Consider the following 21,180-nt stretch of genomic DNA (forward strand, 5'->3'; position numbering starts at 1 on the left):
AACATCTTTCAATTTTTAAAGTAGTGTCAAGTGAAGAGCTAGATCCTATTCACTCAAACAGCAATGATTTGTTTACATTCCAAGGAATGTTGGACTACTAAATTACTGTCTGCTGTTCATACTCATGACAGGACACACATTTGTCTTTTAAACAACTTCCTTTTACATATGTTGAGCTATATGTATATATGCATATGTGTGTGTGTGTGTGTATATATAAAAAGAGAGATTATTGTGTGGTGGGGGAGAAAAAGAAAAAACTCTCTACCAAGAGCTATAAAACATTATTCTTCAGTGCGTGTATATCCAACATGATTTACACAACAAATGGATTTTTGTTAAACATTTTACATGGAACAAGATTATCACAGCTAGTTCAATCTGCACATTTTAAATTTTAAGTACTGTCTGTCTGGGCGACTGAGTGATGTGAAGTGGCACAGTTTTTAAGGCACTTCAAAGAAATCTCACAGTACAGAAAAGCTGGTTCAAGTTTTGGATCTGCTGTCCTGAAGACCACATTCTTCTAACCCATTCTCAGGGTTTACATTTTCTTTCTTGTGAGCATGTCTCTTATCACTTAGATGAATATACACCACCATTAAACCAGGTATGTGAATTTGACCTACCCCAAGAATAAAAAGGAATCCAAAGTTTTATACCAATGCTCATATCTCACCTTACTCCTATTTTTATTTTCTATTTGGTAAATGGTTATTTTGGTATGCAGGTCTAAAAATTTAGAAGTGAGCTTAACAGTGTGTCCTTTCATAGCATTTAGCATTCAGCTGCAACTTTCCATAAGAGGAAATGTATCTTTAATCTCTTTGGACTCTATATGCAGCAGTATTTCTGGTACCTCTTGGAATTCACTTTAGTTTTGCTTGTTACTCCATTAACTGAGGATTAAATCTCATCTGGTAGTGTTGTAAACATCTTTGTAATGCATCTGGAGCACAAAATCCATCAAGATGGGAACAAAGTAGGGATTTGTTTCTGCTTTAATAGGAAAGCCAAACAATTGTAACACGTTTTAAAATAATGTGGTTTTGGGAAACAGGGATTTTTTTTTTTTTCTGTCCTACTGAAGATTAATTTAATACATGGAAAAGGAATTACTGAGCACAGAACCAAGTTGACTAATTGAGATTTCTAGCTAGGTGATTACCTACTTAAAAGTGCTCTTCAAATTTCAGTGGATGGTCAGAAATACTTTAATCTTCTGGAGAGCAAGGGGGAAAAAAAAAAAAAATCTTTCTGTAAAGTCTCTGTGACTTAAGTCATATAGTACTTACTCTTGTCATATCCTCACAGGGCCTGTCACAATACCCAAAACAAGGGTATTCTAAGTTTATAAGGAAGAAAGCCATTCTTTGGGGAAGTTTCTGTATCTTTCCTGGGTAAATGTTTTTCTGTATTTATTGATTTTAAATAGAATGTTAGCAGTCTACTTTTTTAAAATCCTAAGTGCTTTCCACCTTTCTTTCAGCATACCACACTGGAAGAAAAGGCTGACCCTCCTTCTTTCCCACAAACCAAATGCAAAGCCACATGAGCTCCTAGAAACATTTGAAGAAGATTTCTGCGGGCTTTGCTTCAATCCCTCTACACATAGGATATATCAAATCTACAACCCTCCCATCATAAGTAATAGTCAAATCGGTATGAAAAGTAAGTTGCTATCAGCACAAAAATTACCTTTTTGAAACTCGTTAGTATGAAGATCCACATATCCCTCTTCACTTCCTGGACTTTCAGGCTGTTGTGGCTAAAAAAATCAAAAGAAACAAAAATATTGCAGACATCCAGAACAAGTATGTCTCACTCCCCTCCCTCATGTCGTGATGAACATTGTCTTATCATGATCTATAAAGTGTTCAAAAGCTTTGTTATTAAGACAGCAGTACAAATATTAATAAGAAACACCGGCAGAGGTAAGTCACATTAATGTTGAATAGTACAGTGCCTAACCTTGACCTTAGAGTTAACACTGGTACCAGAGATTCGTTTAAAAAAAAGGAGATCTCAAGAGAAATCTCAGGAATTCAAGGTGCAATGCCTACTCTAAGATGAGTTCCAAATATGAGCAATGTTCTAGAAATGTTCACATATACAGAAAAAACATGTATCTGCGATGTATAACAAGGTACAGTGAACTGTCTTCAACCCGTGTTTTGTTTTTTTTGTTGTTGTTGTTTGTTTTTTGTTTGTTTGGATTTGTTTTTTAAATTCATGTTGCTGATCAGCTGTATGTTACTGATGCATAAATAATGCTATATGGAGCTAACTGTACTTAAGTCCTATCTGGACATTGTAAACTCAGATACAGTGCCATGTGAACATGGCTATACTACCTCTAGGACCATCTTATACTGGCAAACAGTACAGCTGTTTGCAGGCGGAACTCAAATCAATAAATCCCACCAGACTGAAGTTGACTTGGATTTTCCTGTAGTGCATCCCAGGCATCAAAACCATGGTTCAGAAATACTCAGCTGATCTGCCCTGGAGATGCAACCAGTAGCCCTGTGCAGATCCACCCTTTCATAGATGCTTGGGAGTCTCTGAACCATGTTCTCCCTCAAAACGCTTATTATCAGAGTTTGGCAAGATACGAATACATGGATCCAGTCCTGCGTCTGAATGAAGAATTAACCCATCTGGAATCCTGACTAGTATGGATCACAGCACAGACACACAAACAGACAGGCTCAACTTTGGTCTTACACAAGCTATAGGTGACCATGAGCCCCAACACCCTGGATTATCCAGGATGCCCTTGCTCTTCTGTTACCGCAGATAACGGGCTGTAGTTACCACAGTATAGAATGGCAGCAAGTGTTCCTCAAACACAGAGAATGGACGAGTCTGAAGACTGGCAAGGAAGTGATACAATGAAATGAACAGCAGTGTATGTTTACTATTTCAAAGCACTAAACTAACAATTGCCAACTGTAAGAGCTAAGGCATGTATGATTATTTTACAAGTACTATCACAAGCAACATGCATACAGTATGGCCAATTCTAAAAAGAAAGCAAACTTTGATGTCATGGTCACAGAAGGAGCATGGATGAAGGAGGGAATTGGTTCTACCACAGAATAACACGGACAGCCCACAATTTAAATGCCAGCTGCTTAGAAAAGTACAGCCGAATAATCTGAAAAATGACCCTTCAAAAGTTTTGAAGTTCAAATGCCATTTTTTCTGCACAAAAATCAAAAGGTATAGTAAGAAACCCTAGCAAGATATGTAATCATACAAGAAACAGTGTAGTCAAAATTTTCAGAATAACATAAATACCTCATCAGTTCTCAAGTTACTTTCAAATTCTAGTTCTTCTGCCAACTTTGGTAAAGCTGCATTATTGCCTAATGAAATAGAAATATGTTAAAATTATTAGATTACATTATGCTGTATTTATCTCATGCTACAGTAGGAAGCTATTTCTCAGCACCACCTCGTGAACACAGCACATGAATTTAATACCTTCCTGTAGGCAACGGAAACAACAGCAAGTCAGTCTGCAGCAAACCAGCTCAAAAAAACCCAACTTGGCATCTGCAATAACACAAGTACTTCTATGTTTTCCTTGAATACAAAAGTATTGGAAAATATGGGCTATCAGGATTTACCACAGCTTGTTTATGAATTTTGACATTCTTTCTTGCTTTTCCTTTAAAAAAAAAAAAAAAATCACCAACAGGTTTTCTGACCAAATTCCAAACCGCAAATTACCTCTGCATTAATGAATGCAGAGCTAAGAGTTAATACTAAGGATAGTATTTTTCTTTAAGTGACAATTAGATCTAAATCCATAAGCCCTAGAACCATAACCACTGAAATTATCCAATTTCCATAGAGACTGAAAGCTCAGTAGCTCCTGGTAGTGTCAACGTAATTTCAGAAAAATCTTAAAACCCCACCCATTTCATTCCCCATGGGAAACAGCTGTATGCTTCTAACATCTGAAAAACAGGCCATGCAGATAGCATCTTCGTATGACTTCTACAGCCTTTTTGGACGCCTATTTCAGAAGCCTGTTTATAAAGCTTTTCCTAAACAAAAAGAAATAGTTATAATATAATAATTCATCAATGATGCATATGAAGCAATTAAATTGTGGTTGCGGTCCACAGAATAAGACTACCATTACCACTGATGCTTACAGAGGCTACATCAATGGACACAAGGATCGAGCAAAGCACCAAGACAGAAATACCTTAGTGTAGCAGTTTACATTTTCAGGGCTCATGTTTGTCTCTTGTATAAATACTGAATAACATTTTTCAAGTTTACTAGATCAGCATCTTTCCTTGGCAAATTCCTAAGATCCCAAAATCTACAGAGTGAGCTTTCTCACCCCAAATATCAATAAAACTAGAGAATAAAGCCAACCTTTGAGAAACTGGACCTAAACTCACATTATAAAATGTTTTTTTAAATAACAGCAAAGACAGACATGAGAGGAAAAAGGTTTTAAAAGTAGTACTTGATCGGCATCATTCCACTTCCTTTGGTATAAAGAAAGATAAGCAGATTTCTCTACTATTTTTATACAGTTTAATTTCTCCAAAAGTTATAATGAAGTCATAATCTTGACTTCATTATGGCATCTACAGAATTTATTAATTTTCATAAACTTGGTGCTTCAACTACTCTGGAGGGTCAAAGAGGAGAAAGGCTGAAAATAGCAGGATGTTCATTACATGGTATTTTAGGAACTAGCAACCATGCAAGTTCATTTCAAATGTTAGCTTCCAGAAAAATGGATCTGGAAATAAAATATGATATCCTTAATGCCATATAATGCCATATACAATCACAACTTAAGCTTTCTATTTAAAATAGACACCTATCATCATTGCTCACTTAAAATACTCATTTATTTAGAACTGTCCGATTCCTTTGTAACACAAAGGAGGACCATTTCAAGTGTATTCACAACACAAAATTGAGCATAAAAGAGTGAATCCATTAAATAACTATCCAGAGAAAATCTGCAGTTATGATTAAGGAAGGCCACTCTTAACCTTCAAAATTACTAAGAAGTTACCTTTTCAAAATGTTGAACATGTGTCTAAATGAAATGCACCCTCTTTCCTATAAAAGCATTTTTGAATTTCGAAACACATTAATAACAAAACCCATCTGTAGCTCCATAATTACCCCCTGCAAACCACTTCACATATTAGCTCACAATTTTAAGCCAATGTATTTTAGTAACTTTTTTGCACTCTAATAACATTTAGTTTTTTTCCAACATACCTCAGATAATCATGTTCAGTCACTCCTATACTCCCAGAATCACATCTTATTTAAATATTTGTCACCAATTCTTAAATATATTAAGCTATTTTGCAACCAACAAAGAAATCAGGTATATTTGAATGGTGTAAGTTATTTCTAACTGTAATCATGGTAAAATGCATCTATTTATGACAGCTTATAAACTGAAGAGTTAAAAAAAAAAGAAAATCTCACCTGAATTAAAGGATGCGTTACTTTTTTGAAAAGTAACTTCCATTCCAATACCATCTATTTTGACCAAGTTCGTTTTGTCATCACTGCTGTATAGCTCTTCTACATGCAACACAGGGAAGTCACTTCTTTCCCCTAATTCTGCTTCTATTGTCACTTCACCATGGCTAGTATTTACAGTCACTTCATTTGCAGAAACTAAGGAAAGAGCCTGTGCCCCAGGCAGGGGAGTCCTTACTTCAGAAAAGTCACTTTCTAAAAGCAAGTTTGAGTTAAATTTATAGTTTACATTCCTTAGAGTTTCACTCTCTACCGCTGCTTCTGAAATCATACAAGACAGTTCTGATGTAACATCCTCAGGCAAAACATCTTCAGCTTGCTCATCATCCTCACTTGCCTCTGAGGAAGGACTTGGACTCACAGCAGTCTCTGTACTAATCTCCACGCAAAGGGCTTCATCTACACTCATGAGGTTCACTGAACTTTCATCTGTTTCTGTGATTTCACTGTCTACTGCGGTCTGAGATGCTGCCGAGTCTCCCCTCACACCACTCTCATGGGTCTCGTTCTCTCTACCAATAACAAGCAAAGAATTACCGCTTTTTTCCGGGCCTGTAGTCGATAGGATGCATTCAATCTGGTTAGCAGTATTAAAAATTTCCTCACTTTTGTCTTTTACTTCTGTACTCTCAGCAGCAAGTTGACTTTCTTCTATGACTGTAAAGGTGAAGAGACTATCACATTCTTCCATTGTGCTCAGAGTGATCACTGCCCCCTCCTCCTTATCTCCTAGACTTGAAGCAGCGTGTTGATCTTCACTGTTGGTGGCAACCCTCAGCACAGGAGCTCCACATTCTCCCACAAAAATCACAGAACCTTTGCCTTTTGCATCTGCATTGAAAGCAGCTAGTCTAAACTGCTCATCTACAGTTGCAGTGGTCTCCACAATCTTACATTCCTCTGATGCATTTGGAGAGATAATAGCATCTTCATCCCCTTCTGCTACAATGAGCTGACTTTCAGCTTGTGGTGCTGCACTGATCAGGACTATCTCACATTCTTCTGTCATGCTTGTAGTGATCATAGCAGCTTCGTATCTTCCTTTTGTTTCTGAAGCAGTGAGTTTGTTTTCATCTTGTACAGCTACACTAGACATAGGAGCTTCAAAACATTCTGCTGTACTTGTAGAAATCATTACTGTTTCATTTTTTGACTCTGTGTCTGACACATGTTGAATCGCCTCTTCTGTGACTTCACCTGACATTAGGATTACTTGTTCTTCCACAACACTTGTGGAAATCATAGCACACTCATCTTTTTCTTCCTTACTGCTAGCAGTTGGGTGACTTTCATCATCATCGTTATCATCTCCTCCAGCACTGGATTCACTGGGCATGGGAACTTCATATATTTCCATATCTATAGAGACCATAGCATTCTCATTTATTTCTTCTGTTTTCACAGAGGGGAGCTGACCATCATATTCAATAGCCGCACTTGACATAGGAGCCTCAAATTCTTCCACAATACTGGTGGAAATCATAGTGCACTCATCTTTCTCCTGCTTACTGCTAAAAGTATGCACGCACTCTTTAAACTCTGTAGCTGTACTGGGCATAGGCACCTCTGTGTCTTCAGTGTCTATTAAGATTATAGAGCTTTCCCCACTTTCATTTGCTCTTGCAACAGCAAGTGGACCTTCCTCAGCATCCATGGCTGAATGTAAGGGAGCATCACTTTCTTCTACTGTACTGGTAGAGATGATATCACCTTTTACTTTTTCTTCTCTGCCAGCAGGAATAAGAGAATTCTCATCTGTTGGAACTGCACTACTTATAGAGGCATCAAGTTCTCTGCTGCCAAAGGAAGTCATGGCATTCTCATGTTCGTCTTCAGCGCCAGACTGACTCTTATCTTGCACTGCCATAGCACTAGTCATGGGACCCTCACATTCCTCAGCATCTAAGGGAATCGAGGTACCTTCATGCTTTCCTATATGCGCAGTCAAGGCACCCTCATCTGCAGCACTTGCACTGGTTACACTGCTTTCAACAATCCCTTTAGCATTTTTGCACTTTGTGCCACAATTAGCTTCTTTCTCTGCACTTGTTATGCTGTCAACAGTAAGCTTATTTATATTTGTGCCAACCATTCCTGACTCAGCTTCCATTTGTTCAGCAACTATGCAGATAATGGAACTTTCACCTTCTTCTGCACCTATACAAATTAGTGCATTTTCACTTTCCATTCCTGTACAAGTTGAAGCATGCTCATTTTCTTCATTTCCTCTTCCTGTACTGGTCACAATGCCCTCACCTTCTTCATCCTCTTCTTTTGAGCCTGTACTAGTCACAAAACCTTCATCATCACATGGACCTATACTGACTGTAGTGATATTGGCTTCTTCCTTTGCCCTTGTACTGTCCATTAGACTTTCACATTTTCCAGCTTCTAAACAAACAGCAAACCCCTCATTGCTGTCTTCTAGCCCTGTGCAGACTACTGAAATTTCAGCATCATCTTCTGGAGTTATGCCTGTGCTGGTCACTGCGCTTTCACCATTTACAGTATCCTCAGATTTGTCACCACTAGTTCCAGTTGTGGCACTGTTGTTTGTGACCATTGCAATACATGCACCAGTTACAGTGCTTTCTCCTTGGGCGTCTGTACCAGTCACTGAGCAGATGATGAAGTTATGACCTCTTTCTTCTGCACCTGTGCAAGTCACAGTACCTTCGTGTTCTTTTACTTGGCCAGCTCTCACGCTGCCCCTAAATTCACCTGAACTGTCACCACTTGTTGACCCTTCACCTGTTTCTGTCCCTGCACTAGTTACAGCACCATCGCTTTCCACTTCACCTAAGCAGGACACAGAACTTTCAAATTTGCCTGTATCTACACAAGTTGAGGTCTTTCGCTTTTCTTCAGAGCCTGCACTAGTCACAGCATCATCTTTTTCTTCTGCCCCAGCACTATTCACACTGTCTTCAATTTCTACTCCACTTGCATTGACTGAATCCTTACCACTTTCTTCTGCATCAACCATGGCACAGTCACCATTTTCTTCTCCTTCTGTACTTGTTAGGAAACTTTCACTTTCTGCTAATCCTTCAGTGACAACACTGCCACCGCCTTCTTCAGCTGCTGCAACGGTACACTCACCAATATCCGCTCCTGTGACGAAACTGCCGCCCTCACTACTTTTTACCCATATGCCCGTTGTGAAACCTTCATCAGCTTCTATGCTTGTGCAGATTACTGTCACCTCGCTTTCTTCTTCTGAGCAAGTGGTTGTAGCATCACTGTCCTTTTCAGAATGTGATGCACCCTCAACTCTTTCTCCTCCTGTACTAGTGGCCATTACAGTGCTCTCAATGATCTTTTCTGTGCTAGTTCCTATCACAGTGGCCGGAGTTGTTTGCAGGCTGCTGTACAACAAACTAAGTTTACTACTTCCTCCACTGGTACCTACTGCATTGCTTTCATTTTTATCTTGCATGCCAATCTCACCATTCCCTTCTTGCCCACTGGCTATAACAGAGCCTTTGACTGTTGCCTCAGGAACTCTTTCAGGCACTAACACAGAGGAAGATTGTATCATTTCATCAACATCATGCACCTCGTTCTTCTCCACATGCACCTTGTTCTTCTCCACATTATCCATCATTGTGCTTCTTTCTCCCTTTGTGGAAGGATCTGTATCCAAGCACTCTCTTTCTTTTCTTTTTAGGAGAAGTTCTTTTGTTGTTACATCTCCACAATCTTCAGTTACGTCAGTCATCAAGTTTTCCTCTTTTATTTTCAACTCACTTCCCTGAGTGCTTTCTAGCTTTGCTGCTTCACCATAATCTTCTTGACTAGGTAACCCAGCTGTACTATCTTCCATTGCCTGTTCATCAGGCCGGGGCACCTCGTTATCTTTTTCTATACTGTTTGTCATAGTGGTGTTGTCACCATTGTCTTTCATGATAGAACTCAGCACTGCACTATCTTGTTGTTCCATGTATACAACCTGTGCTGCATCATTCTTTAAAGTGAAAGTATCTTCAAATAAAGAAGTCCCATCTGAATTACAGCATTCTTTAGACATGCTACCCAAGGAATCTGTAAAATCTGAGATATCCATATCCATGGACTTCACATCAGCAGCATCTTCTCCAGAAGGATTAATTGCTAAAGGAGCATCATCTGAATTAGAATTTATCACAGTTTTTAAATTCTTTGGTCTTCTGCTATCTTCTGAAGCTTGATCCTTACTGGGAACATTCAGTAAGAGTCTACCACTTGTTTCATACACAACGCTCATTTTATAAGCCCCTTGTTTATTGGGTCCTTGATCCATGGAAGCTTGTTTGGACAAAGTGTCTAAGGCACCAACTTGTTTATTAGGGATATCTTCTTGTTTAATAGTTTTTTCAGCTGCAGGCAGAAACTGCGATTCACAAGCTTCAGGATCTGCCAAGCTGTGTTTTAATTCCTTATTTGAAATAGAGAGAGATATTTTTTCTTTTGCTGTATACTTGGCATCTGTGGCTTGGAGCGAGTTTTGAATGTTTTTTCCTTCGATGTTAGATGCCTTCTCTACTTTTGTTTGTTTCAAATCAAGTTCCATTAGCTCTTCCTCATGACCAGAATGCAAGTCATCATTCATACTTGACTTTTGTGGGGCTGGAACATGGCTGCTTTCGGTTGTGCTAGTTGATTGCTTTTCCTCTCCAAGTAAATCTTGATTTGATATACTGCCTTTTCTATTTTCACAGGCTATCTTCTTACTTTGTTTTTTACCCATTGCCACTGTGATGCTCAATACTTTTTCATGCCCACTATCCATTTCTTTAAGATCTTTATCTTCCAATTTGATACTCTCTTCCTTCTTCTTTATTTCCTTGTTGCTGTGCTTTAAGTTTCTGCTTTTGTGACCTTCAGCAGAGAACCTTCTTTCTAGTTTGGAATTGCCGAAATCTTTATCGCCTCTACATTTCTCTTTTACAGATCCTCTTTCTCCAGAATGTAACTTAACTCTGTGACTCAAGTCTTTTTGTGATCCCTGAGTTGATTGCGTGCCACTTACAAGCTCAAACTCAGTACCACTCTCCTCAAAAACTTTGTCTTCATTCTTGGATTTGTGTTGCTTATCTGAATCATTCTCTTCCATGCTCTTGTCTAGTTTCTGACCAGTCTCTTGTTTTGTTAAGTTTTCCTGTAATTCTGTTTCAGATGCTTTGAATTGTTTACTATGACTCTTTGACTTAGACTTTAACAAAATCTTGTCTTCTACAAGGCTCTTAGATCTTCGTCTATCTTTATGAACACCATCTTCTTGTTTCAAATTACAATCAGAGTTAGTTGATTCTATTTCATGTTTATCTTCTGAGTAGCTTTCGCTCCTTCTGTGTGATGCAGAAGCAAGTTGCTTTAAGGCACTTAGGGAATCCTTTTGTGGCCTAGAATCACTCAGGGACCTTTTGGACTTGTATTCTGCTCTTGATTTTTCAGTTGAGAGATGTCTGTCTTTTTTATTTTCCTTACGCAGCAATTCTTCAGCTTTTAAGGTTGATTCGGAAATATTTTTTCCATCTTTTCCTGTTACTGATATTTTCCGTTCACTTCGGTGTTTACTTTTTCTTTCAGATTTGTCATCTGAGGAAACCTTTACTTGTTGATTATGTTTCTGACCACCATCCTCTCCTTTCAAACTTCTCTCAAATGAATGGAGTTCAACATCTTCACTTGATTTGTGAATACTGTCTCCTTTATATTTGTGCTTTAAAGAAAGTTTATCTTCTAAAGCAGTTCTTTCCTTTTCATTTTTATCTCTGTAAGACTTGGCTTCTTTTTTGGCAGCATTTCTCGTATGTTGAATTTCTGTGTCACTATCTTTTTTGGGGTGTTTTTCGTTTTTAAATATGGATTTCTGCTTCTGTAGTTCTTCAGCATTGACTTCTGCTCTATCCAGTTGTCTTTTTGGATCCCTTGTTTCACTGTCCTGCTGGGCTCCTTCAGCCTGAAGAGAGGTGGAGGTTTTTCTTTTGTGTTCTTTTTCTGCTTTAGAATCACTTTTGCTTTCCTCAGTTGAATGCACCGATTCCGAAAGTCTTCTAAGCTGTTTAGAGATTTCACTTTTCCCATGATTATGCTTCAATTCTTTCGAAGAATTTTTTTCACAAGTCTACAAAAGAAAGTTTTTATGTATATAAGCAAATGTTACACAGTTCCTTCACTACCCGACCAAACAGAATTGTTAAGGGCAAATGCTCCATAAAAACAATTCACTAGAGAATACACTTAACATTGTAATAAAAATTCACCTAAAATATAGTCAGTAAGAAAATGAAACTTGCCATTTTCATTTCAACTATCTGCCATTGTGGGAAAATCCAAAAAACAGAAGTTAACCTTAAGCAGTCTGTTTGAACTTGAGTATCTTTTCTTTATAAAGTGATTGTGCTTTCTAAAATGATTTAAATGGATTTTTAAATGGACAACGACAATTTCAAGTACTCCGTAAGTTACTTTAAACAGCCATTATGCTGTCTGTTTAAAAAAAAAACCCAAACCCCCAAAACCCAAAACCAAACAACACCCCAAAACCCAGAAAAGATAAATCTAGACTTCCATTTGAACTTCCAACTATCACTTTTTTTTTGTTAATAATGTTGTTGGTAAAAACTCTTACCATAAAAATTCTCTTTCCTTTAGTGTTTGGACTACATTCAGTTTTCCTTTAACTTCCCAGTGAGAAGTTTAAATAGATCAAGCTCCTCAAGTCTTTGCATATAAGACACATTTTGCTCTTTTTAAAAACCCAACATACTTCACAGAATAGGGCTTAAACTATATCTTGTGTTCTACTACAACATGCATCAGCACTGAATACATAGACTGTATTATTTTGATGGCTACTGGAATTCAGAAAACATTACTGAATGCAATGTCAGATCACTAACTAACGCAACTGAAAGAACGAGCAGGAAAAAAACTAATTCATAAGAATGAATGCAATATTACGTAGTTTGGTATGCACATATGAACAAGTACTATTAAAATTAAAAAGGAAGATCATAAGGTTTATATTTAAGAGACGCATACCTCATTTGTCTTTTGCATTTCTTTAGAATCTTCCTCAGATGGCTCATATTTCTTTTTGCAGCCATCTTCAGCATGCCTGAAACAGGTATTTGGACAATTAAAAGAAAGAAAAATCAGTATCAGCCTAACATTAGTTTGTAAACTTTCTGCTTTTAAAGCTGAAGGAGAGAGAGAAATGCACGCTAAAAATACTAAAATAGAACATGATCACATAACTTTTGACTAGCCAATTTGTCCAAGCTTTTTTCTCCTGGAAAATTATGTGTACCAACTTCAAAGATATCCTCTGGACATCAGTGCTTTAAAGCAGAGAATATTGGTATGACAATATTAGTACTACCATTGTCCCTGTAAAATGGATAAGAGATCTCCTTGCCCCATATATACCCGTATGTAGACAGATATGTACACATGTACCTATCCATGTAAAACATCAATTTAAAGACCAAACCAAGTTGACTGACATATTAGATGCACAAACATCTAAAAGCTCTCCATTCTCATGCCTTTAGTACCATTGTGTGTGAAAAGCCACATAAAAGCTGCTACTGCAGTCTGAGCTGCAATATATTTAAGCAGCTATAATTCGATTTTCTGCCTGAACTTCACGCTTATTAGTAATAAAATTATGTGAATATTTGAAGAGGAAATTGTTAAAATGGGTAAGGCTAACTGCAAAGTTGAAGAGAACCTTTTCAATCTGCAAAAATGAATATTCAAAAACTTAATTCCTTTTGAGCAAATACACGAATACCTTGAATCTCTTTTTCTTTTTCTGCTCAAGGCTACTTTTTTTTCCAAAAATTTCTGTTCTTTAAGCACATCCTTAATGCTGGTACCAGTAGCTTTTGAGTCAAGACTTCTTGATGAAGGTTCTTCTAAGTTCAAGCCACTTTTTCCTAAAATAATACACAAAGAGTGAAATACATAAGCATGTCACTATATTACTGTTTCAGCTATAAACATGACTGAAAGCAGTACAGAGAGTACTAATGTGTAGCAGAGAATACTAGTGTATACAGGTATTCATTGTGTTTAAGCAATGTAATGATATATGGAAAGATATATGAAAAGTGAAGATATGGAATTTTGTATTAACAATTTGCATTATACATTGTTCTGTTACATCACTGTTGAAATGCTGGGTTTTTACGGGAAAAGACTAGAGACCTATTACCAATATTTTAAGCTGAATGTTTTTTTCCAGACAGAGCGAGCGAGAGCAGGGCGGCAGGGGCTGATGTTACACTTCTCATACCTTTAGCATTTTGATGTCCAGTTTTCAGGGATTTTGTTTTTTCTGCAGCCTTCTGTTTACGTTTTTCTTCAAGTCTCTCTCTGTTAATTTGTCTTCTTAGGAGTCTCTCCTCTTTTTCTTTGGCCTGGAGGTAGAAAAACAAAGAAAACAATTTACCATTAGGTCAAAGAGTATTCTTTGACTACAAATGTATGTCTAAAACCCACAGAAAATAGAACATTGTAGCTTGAGGCAAACTAAAAAATAAATAGTCCTTAGAAATCATTATATGAAAGTTAATGGAATCCTCTAATACTTCCGTGAAGTGAAACTAGCTGAGTTCCAGAGTTTCATTGCCGCTTAACACCGCAGACTGAGGCTATGAGACCTTCTCAAAGAATATATCTTATTTTTTATTTATATATATATAATATATACATATATTTAGCCAAAGAAAAAAGATCTAAAAAGAACTGCTGCTCCCTCTTCTGTGTGCTGGTCCTTCTTCCACAGAACATAGCAAACATGCTTAAACCTCTCTTTCCATTCTCAGTGGTTGCAGACTTCCTACAAACTACTGATTTTATGGACAGCAAGAACTACACTTGTAAAGAGATGATGTAATGAAGTAGCCTGCAGGAGTCAACAAGCCCAAACTACACAAAACCCCACTGAAGGCAGGCTGCAGGTAGATATGGGCTACTTTTTCCACCCAAATTGTCATTACATACATTAAATCTACTGAAGACCAGTTTTTCCATATGTGCAGCAGTTCTTACTCTCCCTATCAAATCACTCAGTTGAGAAAGAATCCACCTATTGCTGTGATTCTGTGAAGACACTGCATGTAATGAGTAAATCCTCTTTCTACACCAAAAGACTGTTCATTTTAGAGTGGCGAAAAAGGGTGGTAAATTGTGTCATTGCTTTCACCACCAGAAGCCTTCAAACTATAACCAGCAGAGTGCTTCGCTGGAGAGCAGATCATGCAATATTGGTGGAAGTCTGAAGGAGGGGCAGTTGTAACACAAGGCAGTGGGGGAATAAGTGAGAAGAAACAGAAGACTCCCCCTCACAAACCACCACCAAATAAGAAGTGGAATTTGTGCTGAAAAGTTTAAGGAACCAGAACGTAAGCAGTAACAAAATCCACACTTACAATAGACTGACGGCGTTGTTCTACAGTTCGTTCATCATCAGAATCACTGAAGTATTTGGAGTACAAGAAAGGCTTGCGAACATAAGCATGACGAACAGGCTTGGCTTTCCCATCACTCAGCTCATTAGCATGGGGCTTTGTCTTACTTTGACTGTTTTTCTCCTCTTCATCTGAAAAAAGGTTAGTGAAGTGCAGAGATATATTGATAAATTAAGGCAGTGCTTTCAATGTAACTTTTGAGGAGGCAAAGCTACTAAAAATGCATTAACAAGTATTTATTCTAAAACCAAACAGTTAAAAAAATTAAATCCTTTAACATCAAAGTATCACTAGATTATGAAAACCTGAAAGGTATATTCATGTGTTTGCACACACCATTCACCTAAAAAATTGCAAGATACAAACCCTAGAATAAACTGGGATACAACAATTGGGCTTACCCTCTTGCCTGTAATCACATTGCCTTTTTACGTAGTCTTTAGTAGTTAGCACCGCATAAGAAGTCAGAATATAATTTCCGCTATGTATTAAATTAAGATTCTACCCTACACCAAAAAAATTTGTACATTATTTGAGTACATGAAAAATAGATAGGCTTACTGAAATACACAAAACACAGTTGTTTATACTCATGTAAGTATTATTCAAGTAAAAATAAATACATTTCTTTCAGTTTTATCAGGATTATTAGAAATAGAGCAAAAACACTTGTGCTCCACACTGTACAAATTATTTGTATCCCTGAGATATACTTAAGGCTTGTTTTCACTTCACAAATATTTAGTCATAACTGAACACAATGTTTAAAGGTAACACCAAAGCCAGAGAATATGCAAGTAATTCAGTGCTTCTAAATAATATTCTTAGAGCAGAAAAGGTAAGCTCACAGCATACTAGAGACAACTCGTTCAGGTACTAAGGCACTCTGTATTATGAAGTGGAAAGTCTTATTAACTGCAAAAGCCACACATCTGCAGAAATCGGAGTCTGGGGTCTGCTCTAGACAAGGAGAACACAAAAAGGTAACCCAGTCAGTGGAAAGATTTGGTGTTTCCAAACTCTTAAAGTTAGATCCATGCCTGCTCCTTCTACTGTGGCCAGGTAGAACTGGAAAATGCCTGCAATCCTAAAGCTCTAAAACCAACGCGATCCACAAAGTCAGCTACAACCACTACCCTGGGGTCACAAACAAAGCACTCCAATGTTATACCAAATTCATGGCAGAAGGGAGGGGAAAAAAACCCATAGGAAAGTGACATATCCATCACCATTAAGTGTTTTTGTCGCCTAGGAAATACTGTAGTACAAATAAGATTTACAATGTTTAGAATATATCAAGCTATTAAAAAAATATTCAAAGTATGTCCACTACTCGTCTTTTGTAATTGCACAAATACTACCTATTCCACATTCAAATTCTCTCTCATAAGTAAGTACAATAAAACATCCTGCAAAATCTCAAATTTATGATACGATGCACTCAACAAAAGCGTTGCATAGTCTTTCTTGCTACTTAACAATCTAATTATTTTACCATCTGATGTGATCTCTCCCTCTTCAGTGCTGTCAGATATTACAGTCTCCTCTTCGCTCTCCTCTTCAAAGGAAGAAAGGTCACTGGTATGGACAGAGCTGACAGTGATGTCACTGAGTACATCCATATCTGAATCTACTAACGTATTTTCTTGCAAAGGAAAAAAATAGAAAGAAGGGCTTTAATGCAGCACACTGTATTTGAGAAACTTTTCTTACCAAAACAGTGATTTTGCCACCAAAAACAAAGTTATCTTAAGAACAAGAAATAGGAAAAAAAATAATAAATTTGTAACACCTTAGTGAAATGTTATTAGGCTAACTCTGGTTTACTCAGAACAAAAATCACCCTGAGGTACAACTATGAACTTTAAACGCAGCCTGGAATCATTGAGAGAACTTGCTACAGTAAGGCAGATGACCAATCACACACTTGAGGAATCAAAGCTCATCTGAATCCTGAATTGGATACCTTGGTTAAGGGAGACGAACCAAGACCTAGCTGTGGCTAGCTAGACAAATTTGCCAGAACTAGCAGAGAACCTACACTCCAAATATACTTCTGATTCAACTCCTGAATACACTTAACCCCCCCCCAGCCCCATATCCATATTTTAAGGAGTAACATTGCCCACACCATACCTTCTTTAGTTTCTTTAGTGCTTTCAGTTGGTTTATGTTTACTGCTATTTTTTTCTGGAACTAACTGTTTCACTGGTTCCGACTCTCTTGCTTGCTTTTCTTCTTTTGACTTTGTAGTATCATCACTTTTCTTTGAATGGTCAGACTTCTTGTCAAGTTTTTCCTTCTTTTCTTTTCTTCTTTCACTTTTTTCACTGCTGTCTGGTTTCTTGTCACATTTATCTAATAATTTACTCTTTTGATCTTCACTTTCCTGTTGAATTTCTTTACTCATATCTTTACTTGTACAAGTCAAATTATTAGGATCCTTTCCTGAATTTTTTATTTCTTCACTTTGGCAGGGAAGCTCATTTAAATCTTCACACTTTGCAAATGTTTCAGCCCCTTCTCCAGAAGGATCACAAATTGCTTTATCTCTGTCTGGCAAGTCCTCCACATTTCTCTCTCTATCAGTGCTACCGTCCACACTCTGCTGAGATGAGAGTCTTTTTGCAGCTCTGTCACTGTTCTTGGGGTTTGAGCTCTCTGTTGAAGCCCTGGCAGCACTTGCTTCTTGGTTAAGAGACGTTATTGTTTCCAAAATGGACATTGCATCACTAGCTACGTTGCCACTAGGAGCTGTAGCAGAGACACCTTGAATAGTAAGAAAGAAAATAGTTTTAGTTCATCTTAGTTTTTGTAATTCTGTTCAGACAGAATGTTAAGCAAGTGAAAGGAAAAGGAATAATTACTCTATTTAAAATAAGTAAAATTAACTAAAAGGTTTGACTTATTTTGCATTTAGAGATTTTGGGTTAAAAAAAAGAAAAAAAAAAGAACAAGAAGTTGCATTCCTGCAGCAATTATGATCTGATTACCGGAGATTCATTTTGCTCTGTGACATACCGCTGTTCCTGAGATCAGCTAAAGATAGCAGGGGTTGTCTATGGGAAGGATGTTCTGAACACAACAATCCTTATACTTTACCACCATCCCAAGTGGGATGATGACTCTGGAGAAGCACAATATAGAATACTGCAGCAAAGTCTGTATTTCATACTTCTGGTATCTCCATAAATGGCATGGAAAATGGACTCAGCATATTGATTATGTAACAACAGGACTATCAGAAATACCTTATCACTTTCCCATCCTCTTAGAAGCAACTGTGAAGATGGATGAGAAAGGGTTAACCAGACTAGCACTAAGAGCTGCAGCTGGCTCGTTTGCAGCAATTATGATCTGATTACCGGAGATTCATTTTGCTCTGTGACATACCGCTGTTCCTGAGATCAGCTAAAGATAGCAGGGGTTGTCTATGGGAAGGATGTTCTGAACACAATCCTTATTCAACTTTACCACCATCCCAAGTGGGATGATGACTCTGGAGAAGCACAATATAGAATACTGCAGCAGAAAGTCTGTATTTCATACTTCTGGTATCTCCATAAATGGCATGGAAAATGGACTCAGCATATTGATTATGTAACAACAGGACTATCAGAAATACCTTATCACTTTCCCATCCTCTTAGAAGCAACTGTGAAGATGGATGAGAAAGGGTTAACCAGACTAGCACTAAGAGCTGCAGCTGGCTCGTTAACCCACCTACTTTAAAGGAAGTGGGCCTCACAGGAAAAGGGCTAGGATTTAAATAAAGGGTCTGGTTACAAATAGATGGACTGCTGTGGAATCTGTTAGGAAGGGAAAGAATGGACAATTACCTGCAGGTAATTTGGTGTTTGGAAGTCGATGCCAGGCAACATAAATGAAAACCGTAAAGAAAAAGTGCTGTGTTTATAAACAAACTAAAGATTGGCTGATTTACAGCAGAGCTTAAGCTCCTGAGAGGACCTTAGCCATTCAGATTTTACTGCACACAGCAACTGCATTAAGACAGGTAACTGTCTCATAGGTAATTTTTTTTCTGATCTACCAATGCATAAAAAAATTGAATCATTCTTCTCTTACAGCTAGGTCTTATCTGATCCTGTACTACTTAAAGAGGGCCAAACCCTGAGACCAACTTTTTTCCCTACAGTAAACTGACCCCTTGTAATCTCAAGCAGAAGTGACAGAGTGACATGGTGGTACAGGGTGACATCTCTCTTGCCTTTATACATACAGTAAGAGACAAGTATTATGGTACACTGCCTGGAGTTCAGCTTGTTAATATTGATGCTAACAATTTTGTGCTAGCAGCAAACCTAGTCAATGTTTCAAAACAAATTTTTGTTAATAGACTGCTCAGAGAAATGGTAGAATACCTTGTACTGTAATAGAAGCATCTGTTTTCTCCTCACTTGGAGCTGTACTGGGGCCTGCCTCCTCTTTGTGATTCAATGTAGCTAAAAATTCATGGACAGCTTTTTCCACCTGAGGTCTGAAGGTGTGGTTGATCTTTGGGTCCACAACCTGAGAAATAATCCTGTCAATTCCAGATTCCAACATTCCAGACCTGGAACAAAGTTACATGAATACTAAATAAGAAAAATGACTTTTCAAGAACGTCTTAATGAAATATGCTCATTTAGGTATGATGTAAACACTCTTAAGAACCTCCAATGAAGCATTAACCTTTTCTGAGCATCGCTGCAGCTATGTATTTAGCCAGCTGCCTGTATTTCAACAGCTCGCTCTATGCCTTATGAACTAAGAAAAAAAATGCTAGAGAAACAAAGCAATCCAACTGCATGGAATTAACACAACAAACAGCCTGTTATGTCATTACTGGTTATCTCTACAAATATTATCTAACTGTAAAAGTGACATTTGTGAAAAAAAATTAAGAAGAAAACTGATGTTATCAATTCCCATGGCATAAAACAGAGGAATTATAGAAGGCACGAGGGACAAACAACTACTAGACCAGTTATCACTACCCTAAGTTACTTTCTGCCCAATACAGTGTGACACCTGAGAGTTCTGCAGCTTTATGGAACACCCTTAATCTTCAGTAAAATCAAATAAATGGCAATAGGGAGCTTTATATCTATGGGTTCTCTCTAGACCCCTGTAATCTTTTGTGGAACATATATGGCCTCTTGTCCTCACCGCTTCTTTAAAAAGAACTAAAAAAACCCACAAACAACAACCGCTCCCCTCCCCCCAAACAAAATAGCTCCTCAGTATCAGTTATCAATGGTACCACTACCGCATAACTGAGTAAGTTTCTACTCAAATCCCTTGTTTGGCCCCACTTAGCGACCAAACTCCTGCTACTTTGAAGAAATTTTCTAACGTTTCTTATGACTCTAAGTTTTGGGAAGAAAAACTAGAGGAACCCTCATGAAATAATGTAACATCGGGTAAGTGTTTGACATCATTTTGACATAACAGCAGTTCTGAAAAAACTCTTCTCTGTCTAGCTAGATTTACATCCAGTTTTTTGTTTGTGAATTCAGCTTTGCACTCCACAGAGCTTAGTTTGTCAAGTCCTTTTAATTTTCCTTAGCTCGAAACTTGATAAGAGCAATTTCATTAATATCTCCCTTAAAAGAAACAGTAAAGATAGAACTTAGCTAGGGCGTTACATCCCAAGTCAGAAACAAGCCTTCCACCCCTGCATCAACTTGGATCAGACAAAATAATATTTGCAGTCTGATTCTGACTAATGCTGAGGGTGAGCTGCTACTTGAAATAATACGACGTTTTAAACACGAAAAAAAAAAAAGCTTCTTCAGAAATTGCTTTGAAGAAAGTAGACACTTTACAATTGACCTAGAGTCTCTGTCACCTCTCGCAGTACATGAGCGTGTTCAAACAGAGGAACCCCAGAGCTGTCACTTACTTGAGAACCTGCTGCCTAATGTTATTTCTCAGCTGGTTCTTGTTGAGATGAGGACTCCAGGTATGAGTTGCCAAATGATTGGAAACAAAGTTGTCAACGCGCTGTCTCAAATTCTGGTAGGCAGGCTAGAAAGCAACAACAGAGAGGCTGGAGAGGAGGGTTTTGCTAAGCAGTTATCCTCCCGGAGGCCGGGCTGGAAGAGCTGGGAGCCCCGTCGGATCCCCCCCAACCCGCTGACGGCGCAGCCGCGCCCGCGCCCCTGCGGCGGTC

General features: G+C 37.9%; 1 protein-coding gene across 2 annotated transcripts in view; it reads right to left on the minus strand.

The window, feature by feature from the left end:
* The window catches only part of BOD1L1 (biorientation of chromosomes in cell division 1 like 1), a 37,655-nt gene extending 16,624 nt beyond the window's left edge, over positions 1 to 21,031 (minus strand). The window contains exons 1-11 of one of the 2 annotated variants that reach the window (XR_002086178.1): positions 20,911 to 21,029; positions 19,388 to 19,578; positions 17,142 to 17,774; positions 16,501 to 16,650; positions 14,967 to 15,136; positions 13,829 to 13,952; positions 13,325 to 13,469; positions 12,571 to 12,646; positions 5,485 to 11,650; positions 3,304 to 3,371; positions 1,699 to 1,768 (exon numbers count right to left, since the gene is read on the minus strand). Coding sequence is in view for 1 of the 2 variants with exons in the window: in XM_019472019.1 (XP_019327564.1) it covers positions 1,699 to 1,768; positions 3,304 to 3,371; positions 5,485 to 11,650; positions 12,571 to 12,646; positions 13,325 to 13,469; positions 13,829 to 13,952; positions 14,967 to 15,136; positions 16,501 to 16,650; positions 17,142 to 17,774; positions 19,388 to 19,571 (7,786 nt within the window). In the remaining variant the exon portion in view is untranslated. Of the gene's footprint in view, positions 1 to 1,698; positions 1,769 to 3,303; positions 3,372 to 5,484; positions 11,651 to 12,570; positions 12,647 to 13,324; positions 13,470 to 13,828; positions 13,953 to 14,966; positions 15,137 to 16,500; positions 16,651 to 17,141; positions 17,775 to 19,387; positions 19,579 to 20,910 lie in introns of both variants that reach the window. The other variant, XM_019472019.1, reaches the window with a different exon arrangement.
* Positions 21,032 to 21,180: the final 149 nt, after the last annotated feature.

The sequence above is a fragment of the Aptenodytes forsteri genome, unplaced genomic scaffold, assembly GCF_000699145.1.
Source record: "Aptenodytes forsteri isolate BGI_AS27 unplaced genomic scaffold, ASM69914v1 Scaffold242, whole genome shotgun sequence".
Classification (NCBI taxonomy): domain Eukaryota; kingdom Metazoa; phylum Chordata; class Aves; order Sphenisciformes; family Spheniscidae; genus Aptenodytes; species Aptenodytes forsteri.